This window comes from Delphinapterus leucas, chromosome 17 (assembly GCF_059928025.1).
Source record: "Delphinapterus leucas isolate spDelLeu-1000000601 "Yukka" chromosome 17, BTC_Dleu_Yukka2, whole genome shotgun sequence".
Taxonomy (NCBI): domain Eukaryota; kingdom Metazoa; phylum Chordata; class Mammalia; order Artiodactyla; family Monodontidae; genus Delphinapterus; species Delphinapterus leucas.
The window spans coordinates 422,395-431,977 of NC_143145.1; the positions used below are offsets into that span (position 1 = coordinate 422,395).

Below are 9,583 nucleotides of genomic sequence, written 5' to 3' on the forward strand. Positions count from 1 at the left end.
CCCAGAAGCCCCAGATGCCAGTGAGGGACTCAGAGCAGCGGCCCTCATCTCCCTGGTGTGTTAGGGGGAAGAGCAGAGTCAGCAAGTGAGGGGGAGAGACGGTCAGCTTCTGGGTGTGGACCGTGCTGTGTGTGGTGCCCACAGTCTGCTGGATGCAGCGGTGGAATGAGAACTCCGGGGTTACACCAGGCTTGAACCTGGAGGGGTGGAGGAACTCCTATTGAAATGTGGACACTTGGGGAGGAGGGGCCCTGTGTGCACAGGCTGAGCTGGACTTGGCTCTCCGATGGTCAAGGGGAACTGTCAAGTGCGTGGCTGGACACCAGCGGGTGGAGTTCCATAGACAAGGGTGAAGGCTGGTGTCTGGGGTGAAGGCACGCTATCATGGGTGCCAGGAATTCTACCCGAGGGGCAGGACTGGTGCTGCATCAATGCAGGAGCTGAAGAAGGGGCGACCGGGGCCTGGGGAGGAGACCAGAGGCCCAGGTGTGGAGGACGGTGAGCTCCAGGGCGGACCGAGCCGAGGAAGAGCCCTGCCGAGTCTGGCCTGCGGGGCTCTCAGTGACTTTGACAACAGTGTGGGCTGGGGTGAGGCTTCAGTGGAGCCTGGGAAAGGCCACCAGTGCCTGAGTCCCCGTGACCTGCTGTCAAGGGAGCTGAGGGGGCAAAGGGCCAGGGAGGGTTGTTTGGGTCTATTTTAAGTTTTTATTAATTATTTTTAATTTTTTATTGCAATGAAATATGTAAAACATAAAGTTGGCCACCTGAAACATTTCTAAGTTCAGCGGCATTGGGTGCATTAACCACGTCGTGCGTTCATTGCCACCATCTGTCTGCAGGATCCTTCTCATCTTCCTAAACTAAAACTGTCCCCGTTAAACAGCTCCCTATCCCGCCCAGCCCCTGGCACCAGCCATTCTACCTTCTACCCCTGGATTCTGACGACCCCCGAAACCTCGAAGCATGAATGGAATCACACAGAATTCGTTCCTTTGTGACTGGCTCATTTCGCTTAGCATAATGCCCTCAAGGTTCATCCATGTTTTAGCGAGAGACAGGATTTCCTTCCTTTTCATGTCTGAGTAATATTCCGTGGTGTGTCTAGACCATATTTGTTTATCTGTTCACCCACTGATGGGCCCTTGGGCTGCTTCCCTCTTTGGGCTTCTGTGAATATCCTGCGATGAATGTGGGTGTCTGGCGCTTGCTGGGTGACGGACTGATGCAGGAGGGGCCTGGGGATAAGCCCAGCGCTGGCGGGTGACAGGCAGATGTGCAGGGCAGTTGGTGACACACCCTGCGGCTGCCCTGGGCTAGGAAGGGAGGGCATGGGTAAGCGGTTGGGGGGACACGAAGCAGGGAAACGTGGGCCCACGCAGAGGGGTGCCGAGGCCCAAGGGGGTGCCAGCTGCGTGCCAGGCCTCCACCAGGGGACCTGAACGGCTGGGCTGAGACCTTTTCCCTGAAGCTAAGCAGGCCTTGAGCAGTGGATGACCTGAGGCAGCAGCTTGGTGCCAGGCTCAGCTCCAGCCAGCCCCGGCCCTGACAAGGTGGGGTAGGGAAAAAGGCCAGTTTGGGCCCAACAACTGGGGGCGGGGGGTAGCCCAAATCTTTCCAGCTTCCCTTCTCATTGACTCAGGGGTCCAGGAGTCATCTGAACCCCTGGCAGACTCTTCCCATCCCCTCCCCTTGCCTGATACCCCTGTAGGACCCACCGAGGTCACACTGCAGTGCCGTCCAGCATGTGTGTGGGTGGGAGGGCAGGAGCCACACCTGAACTCGGGCCCAGGACACCGTCCTCAGCCTGAGGCCCCACCCTGGGTGGTACAGGTTGATGGGGACAGAGTCCTGGGGCCCGAGCTCCCAGCTCCCCTGGAGCCTCTCCTCCCCCACCCCAACCACCCCCCCTAGGGACAGGGTCAGGGTCAGCAGTTGGTCCAACCAGGTGTGGAAGGGGCCACCCACACTCCCTCTAGAAGGCAAGGCTGCCCCGAGACTGGGGTTGGCTAGCTCCCTGGGGTCTGCCCCTTTCCCCAGACTGCCAACTAGGCAGAGATAAGGCCTAGAAGTTCAAAGGCCGGTGCAGGAGGCAGCAGGGAGGGACAGGGCTGGGAGCCATAGTTCTCCCCCTCTCCCTGAGCCTAGTGCCCACTTCCTGCTTCCTGCTGCCCTCAGGGCCCAGGAGCCCCTCACTGGCCGGTGAGCCAGGGGGTATGTGCAGGACGCCCAGCCTCCTCTTTGCTCTTGTTTGTGTGGGGCTTTGGCCACTTCCTGGGGAGTTTTCCCTGGAGGGTTTGGAGAGGGGCACATGACTCAGCCAGCACCTTATCTCAATTCCCTCGGATTCCAGCCCCCGCAAGAATTTCAACACAGAATTCCATCGCAGCTCAGGACCCCACGCCCAGGGAGGCCCTCGAAGGCTCTGGGGTGTCTAAGTTGCCTGAGCCAGGGGGCTGGGGGGCGGGCCCTGCTGGGGATGCTGCAGGGAGGGGAGTGGGGCAGGGCCGTATGGGGGCTTTCAGGTGGGATGTGGGGACCGGGCCTGTAGTGGTGTCTTGGAACCTCTGCGCCAGGCCCCCTTGGCTTGGGGGCAGCTCTCAGAGAGAGGGCCCCGGGAAGCAACACCCACACTGAAACGGAGTTCCCCTAAAACCGAGTTCCTCTGCCAAGTTCCTCCTCAGCCTCTCTATGCAAATCTTATTCCCTGTCTTGTCTGACACCTGTTCCCCTCAAGACTGAGGAGTACCAAAAAAAAGGGGGGGGATTGAAACTGAGCAGGACCCTGGGGGGCCTCCTGAGTACAAATCCTTTCCTTGTCCCCCGTTTCTTGTTTGTAGGAAACGGGCTTCATTCAGCCCCCTAAGACCTTCCCTGAGTTCCAAAGGGCAGGTTCAAACCATTGCTAATCAGGGAAGGGAGGGGATGCAGAAACAAAGGAGGGGCAGTCAAGAAACTACAGCCTTGGGGCAAGGTCCTGGCTCCCCTTGGAGCTCTTCTGCCAGAATTAAGTCCCCCACCCAGGTGGAAGATGGCGACTACAAGCTGGGACCCCAGAGCACCGCCGCCACCTCCCCACCAACCACTCAGGAGAAAGTCACATGCCCTGCTGCCCTCACCCCAAATTTTGCCTATTAAAGGCTCCCCAGAAACCATCGGGGAGTTCAGGGTTTTTAAACACGAGCCACCCATTCTCCTTGCTCGGCCCCCCAGTAAACCCGTCTCTGCTCCAGACTCTGACGTTTCGGTTTGTTTGGCCTCACTGTGTGTCGGGCACACAGATTTGCATTCGGTAACAAGATCCTTGCAGGAGCAGAGGGGGTGGCCGGGGGCCACAGCTCAGTGGGCTGCCCAGTCCAGCCCGGGCTCGCCCCCCGGGGGCAGCAGCACCTCGCTCGCTTGCTCGGGGAGGACCTGGAATGGTTAACCTGCGACACCTCCAGCAGCCAATCACAGGGCCCCGCAGGAAATGCCTGGAGAGCCTCGCCGGGGCGGGCGGGTCCCAGCCCAGCCCAGAGTCTGGCACCAGGCAGCCCACGCGGCCCGCAGCCACCCAGGCGACCATGGCCTCCCTGGAACTCAGAGCACCCGGGGGCCGCAGCTTGGCTGGCCCGGCCGGGCCCAAGCCGGGGCTGCTGCTGGCCTTGCTGGCTGTGCTGGCGTTGACCGGGACGGCGACCCCACCTGCCCGTCTGCTGACCCTGCTGTCCTCAGGCCGGGGTGTTCTGGACCGCAAGGCTCTGGGCAGCCTGTTAAATACACTAGCGGTCCGTGTGCATTGCGCCGACGGGCCGTGTGGAAAGGTAACGAACAGCCCCACCCGACGGGTCCCCCGGCCCCAGCCCCAGCCCGCCGCTCCACCCCGAGGGCCGGCGGCAAAGGGCTCGGGCAAACTCCAGGAGGCGGGCCGAGTGCAGTGGCCTGGAGCTTGGGCGCTGCCTGCAGGCCCGAGCCCACCTTCCCCGACTCCGCATTCAGACCCACTTGCCCTCCCTGTTGGTGGGACGGTGGCGTGTAGGGACCCGCGGCTCCGGGACCCCAGAGCTGCCCCACCCCCACTCCATCAGCCCCCAGGCCAGCAAAGTGGCAGTGGTTCCAGGAAGAAACCACCCTGAGGTGGCAGGACCCCTGTGTGTACGTGTGTGTGGTGTGTGTGTGTGTGTGTGGTGCGCGTATGCGTGTGTGTACGTATGTGCACGCGTCGTCCTGTCATTGGGGGGGGATGGTGGGGAGAGATGGTGGGGAGAGCACGTGAGTGAGCAGGTGATGGAGGGGTGTCGCTGTGAGAGGGACGGAGAGGATGGTGGTCCCTGTGTGAGGCCCCCGCAGGGAAGGGGGCGGCTCCTGGGCCACAGATACCTGGCCCCCGCCCACCTGTCTCTGCCCACAGTGCCTGTCTGTGGAAGACGCCCTGGCCCTGGGCAGGCCTGAGAAGCCAGGGCTCCTCTCCGCTCAGGCCCTGGAGCCCAGGCACATCGCCCGCCTCAGCGCTGCCGCCGCCCTCTACCTCAGCAACCCGGAGGGCACCTGTGCGGATGTCCGGGCTGGCCGCTGGGCCTCCCACGCCGACCAACTCCTGGCCCTGCTCGAGAGCCCTGAGGCCCTGACCCCAGGCTTGACCAGGCTGCTGCAGAAGATTCAGGCCCAGGCCGCTGGCCGGCCCACTTCTGCGGAGGTGGGGGCCCGGGCGGGCTGGCCAGGGGTGGTGGGTGAAGAGGAGCCAGGAGGGATTGGGGGGAGGGGGACCCCTTAGGGGGTTGGGCCTCAATGCCTTTCTGGGCACTTGGGGGAGTCTGGGCTGGGGGAATCACAAATGGACGCTCCCCACTGAGTAGGGCAGGGCTGCAGGAGCCCCAGGAGGGGCCCTGACCCTGGACGGGGTCTGAGAAAGCTCCTGGGGCTACAGGGAGGAGCCCTGGGGGGAAGGTGGGGGCCTGGACCCACTGGGCCAGGAAGGGGGAGGCCTGTGGTACCAGGGAGGGGCCCCAAGCAGGGGAGGGGCCCAGCCCAGGTCTGAGGTGAACAAGAAGTGGTGCTCCCAGGAGGCTGCTCCAGAGTCACTGGAGTCCAGGGGGCACCAGGGGCAATGGCAGAGCTAGAGGCCAGGAAGTCCACACGGCCAGTGAGACTGAGGTCCAGCTCTTCCCCAGGCCTGTGTAGACCTGCCTCAGCTGTTGGAGGAAGCAGCGGGGGTGGGGTCTCCCGGCAGCCCCGGCCCAGTCCTGGCTGCCCTGCTGGACCACGTCAGGAGCGGGTCCTGCTTCCGAGCCCTGCCGACCCCTCACTACTTCATGGATTTCGTGTTCCGGCAGCACAGCAGCGAGAACCCCAACATCACACTGGCTGGTGAGGCCTGAGCTGGGCCACTGGGCAGGGAGTGCCCTGAACCCCAGCATCGGTGCCCCTGGGGGGTGCAGGGCTGGAGCCCACACAAACTTTGTCACTCTGTCCTCCCTGCCAGAGCTGGAGGCCTTGATGCAGCGCCTGGGGGTGGGCGGAGCAACCGAGACCCATGGTGACCACAGTGACCACGGTCATCGGGGAGAGGGGGCCAACCGCCAGGGCCCTGTGCCCCCTGCCACCCCCAACAGCAGCTCCAGCATGTGGGACACAGTGAGCAGTCCATGCGCCCTAGTCTTGGAGAGAGGTGGGGTCCCACCACTCTGCTCAGGTCCCTGACCCCCAGGCCTGTCACCCCCCCAGGTATGCCTGAGTGCTGGAGATGTGATGGCTGTGTATGGGCTGTCTGAGCAGGCTGGGGTGACACCGGAGGCCTGGGCCCAACTGAGCCCTGCCCTGCTCCAGCAGCAACTGAGTGGGGCCTGCAGCCCCCAGCCTGAGCAGCCCACCCAGGACCAGCTCAGTCAGGTGCAGAGTGAGTGCCCACCTCCCCAGCTGTGCCTGGCTGTGCCCAGGGGCCTGGCAGCATGGAGGAGGAACCGAAAAGGGAGGAGGAAGTGGCTGCTGGGTTTGGGAGGGGCGGGGAGAGCTGGGCCAGGGCTGGCGTAGAGGGGTAGCAGGGAATATGGGGGCCTGAAAGGGAAGAGGACGGGGTTTCGAGGCCGGAGGGCTAGAAGGAGCGGCCCTGGCGGGTCTTGCTCGCTCCTGGACCCCACCTGGACACCCTTCCCTGGGAAGCTGGGGGTGGGGGGCTGAGGCTGAGAGGGAGGCTCTCACTGTGTCCCCCCACCCAGGGTACCTATACGGCTCGCTGGCTACACTGCTCATCTGCCTCAGCTCCGTCTTCGGGCTCTTGCTGCTCACCTGCACCAAATGCAGCACTGCTACCCACTACATCATCCAGACCTTCCTGAGCATGGCTGTGGGCGCGCTCACAGGCGACGCCCTTCTGCACTTGACGCCTCAGGTTGGCCCCCAGCCCGCCAGGACCCTCCCTCCCCCACCAGAGACTCGCCTACCCAGAATTCCTTCTAGGCACACCCTTCTGGGACCCTTCCCTGACCCCTAACTCCTATCTCCTTGTCTGGGGGGAGGAGGCCCTGGCGCAACTGGCCCAGCGCCCTCTGCCCCCCCAGGTGCTGGGGCTGCACTCGCATGATGGCGAAGGCCTTGGCTCGCAGCCCACCTGGCGCCTCCTAGCTGTGCTGGGTGGTCTCTATGCCTTCTTCCTGTTCGAGAGCCTCTTCAACCTCTTGCTGCCCCTGGACCCGGAGGTCAGGTGCATGGGGGCTGGACGCGGTGTGGGGAGGAGGGGGGGAGGCGTGGTGGACCCTGAGCAGCTGTCCCCGCAGGACCGAAAGGACGGGCCCTGCAGCCACGGCCACAGTCACGGCGGCCACAGCCATGGCGTGTCCCTGCAGCTAGCGCCGAGCGATCTCCGGCCTCCCAAGCAGCCCCACGAGGGCTCGCGCGCAGACCTGGTGAGCTGGCTCTTACCGGACGTTCCTACCCCACGCGGAGCCCTGTCTGCACTCCCAGCCCCCACGCCAAGGCTTCTGCCCCTGGCCTGAGCTGAGGACCTAGCTCCGCGAGCCCCTCCTCACCTCCCCGCCCAGAGGCTCATCTACGCGGACCGCATCCCCCCCGCCCCACAGGTGGCGGAGGAGAGCCCCGAACTGCTGAGCCCGGAGCCCCGGAGACTGAGCCCAGGTGAGCCCTGAGGGAGGCCCCGGAAGCACTGGGTGCCAGGGGTTCGGTGCGCAGCACCGGCGCGGGGGGGGGGCGGGGGCGAGGTGTTGCGAGGCAGATGCCCACCCACGCCGGCCGCGCCCGCAGAGCTGAGACTGCTGCCCTACGTGATCACGCTGGGAGACGCCGTGCACAACTTCGCCGACGGTCTGGCCGTGGGCGCCGCCTTCTCGTCCTCCTGGAAGACGGGGCTGTCCACCTCGCTGGCCGTGTTCTGCCACGAGGTGCCGCACGAGCTGGGTGAGCCGCGAGGGGTTCCAGCGGGGCGGGGCCTGCCTGGGGTGCGGTTGGTTGGTTGGCGGGACAGTTGGGAGGGACTATCGGAGCGGAGCGAGGGCTGTCGGGGTGGGCGGGGCTCTCGGCTTGACCCCGCCCCTCCCGCCCCAGGGGACTTCGCGGCCCTGCTGCACGCGGGGCTGTCGGTGCGCCTGGCGCTGCTGCTGAACTTGGCCTCGGGGCTCACGGCCTTCATCGGCCTCTACGTGGCGCTTGCGGTAGGCGTCGGCGAAGATGGCGAGACCTGGATCCTGGCGGTAGCCACTGGTCTCTTCCTCTACGTGGCGCTCTGCGACATGGTTAGCGCGGAGTGCGGGAGGGGACTGCAGTGGGCGGCAGCTGAGCAGGAGCTCTGAGCTGACTTCTGACCCAGGGCCCACCTCCTCCGCAGCTCCCGGCCATGCTGAACGTGCGGGACCGGCGGCCCTGGCTCCTCTTCCTGCTGCACAACGTGGGCCTGCTGGGCGGCTGGACCGTCCTGCTGCTGTTGTCGCTGTATGAGGATAATATCACCCTCTGATAGCCTCTGCCCCAGTCTCAGCCCTTGACTCTGGCTCCTGGCCTTGCACTATCTCAGCCCCTTAGAAACCACAGCCACCCGGAGAGCCCCAGTGCCCATCTTCAATAAAGACACTTGTGCTTGGAGCCCAGCCTGCTCACCTCGCTGGGAGGGAAGGGTCTCCCACCAAGAAAGGTCGACAGGTGGGGCAGTATCTCTCCCCATAGCAGTGCCTGGTGCCTGACAAGGAGCCAGCATAGCTGAGCTCAGGGACCTCCAAATAGCCATCCTCAGTCCCCTCATCTGTAATGCATGGGAAGTGAAGCCAGAGAAATGGACCAGGGTCTGAGGGCCGCAGGGAGGACCTGGGATCCAATCAGAAATCAAATTTGTTTGCTTGTAGCAGAAAAAACAAAACAAGCAGCAGCATTTACACAGGTGAGGGCTTGTTTCTCTCTCATGAAAAATGGGCCTGGAGATAATCAGACCAGGGTGTGTGGCAACCCTCCGTGAGGCCCGGGCCTCTACTGCTCTGCTCCACTGTCCTCACCAGAAGTGTCCATCCTCAGAGTCCCCATGTGGTAGTTTCCTGGGGCTGTAGCACAGCCCACCACACACTGGGTGCCTTAGGACGTCAGAAATTTATTTTCTCAGAGTTCTGGAGGCAGAAGTCTGAAATCAAGGGGCAGCAGGCTGTGCTCCTCTGAAGTCTTTAGGGAAGAATCTGTTATGTGAGCTTCTACTGGCTTCTTGTACTGGCAGCCCCATCACCCCTCCCACCCCCCAGCCTTGGACCATCCTCCAGCCCATCACTGTCCCTTTCGAGCAGCTTTGAGCCACCACTTCCACTGACAGCCTCCTTAAATTTCCCATTGAAGAAGTGCGTCCACCAGGCAGGCCCACATCTGCTTTCCTGCTGGCAGCCCTACAACTTCCCAGTCCCTCTGCCCACCTTCTCCTCCTCTCTGACTGGAATGGAGCTGCATCCCGCCTGCTGCTGCTCTCCCAGGACTGTGCTCCTTCAGTATCTCTGCCTCTCTCTGCACTGACCGCCTCTCTCCCACACACAAACTCTCATTCCTTTGTCAGGGCACTTGCCACATGCAGGCTCGAGTCTGAGGGCTCTGTGGCCACTGACCTGTTTATCCATCACAGATGCCCTGCGCTGTGGGTGCCATGAATATGCCCATCTGACTTGGATGAGGAGAGTTAGTGTTCTGGCCACAGCCCCACCTCTGCCCCTGCTCCCTCCTCTAGTACACCCTCAGGGTGGCTCTGGCTACAGTTTTTGTTATCTTTTTTTTTTTTTCCATGCTATCAGAACTTTATTAGGTGGAGTTTGGGCAAAAGAGAAAACCTCTGAAGCAGTCACCTACCTGGTTCAGGACGACCGGAATAGAGGAGCCTTTGCTTGGAGACATGCTTTCACTGAGACAAAAGCATATCTTTGATTTTTTAAAAGGAGAGCTGACAGGCTGAATATCTCTGAGTGTGAATTCAGATTATTTAAAAGTGGTCAGCCGGAGGAAGGCAGGTCTCTGGGGCTGACAGGCTGAATATCTCTGAGTGTGAATTCAGATTATTTTAAAATGGTCAGCCGGAGGAAGGCATGTCTCTGGGGTCAAGACCAGAACAGAAGCAGAAGTCCCTGCTCTGTATGGA

The 9,583-nt window shown here is 62.6% G+C and overlaps 1 protein-coding gene across 1 annotated transcript; it reads left to right on the top strand.

Annotated features, from left to right (window-relative positions):
- Positions 1-3,329: 3,329 nt before the first annotated feature.
- On the top strand, positions 3,330-8,061 carry SLC39A4 (solute carrier family 39 member 4). Its single transcript, XM_022555358.3, has 12 exons — positions 3,330-3,800; positions 4,388-4,672; positions 5,148-5,343; positions 5,459-5,610; positions 5,701-5,872; positions 6,192-6,364; positions 6,534-6,671; positions 6,750-6,878; positions 7,053-7,107; positions 7,234-7,386; positions 7,534-7,721; positions 7,814-8,061. Exons 1-12 carry the CDS (start codon positions 3,417-3,419, stop codon positions 7,940-7,942), a joined length of 2,154 nt encoding a protein of 717 aa, XP_022411066.2. The 5' UTR covers positions 3,330-3,416; the 3' UTR covers positions 7,943-8,061.
- The last annotated feature ends 1,522 nt before the right edge of the window (positions 8,062-9,583 follow it).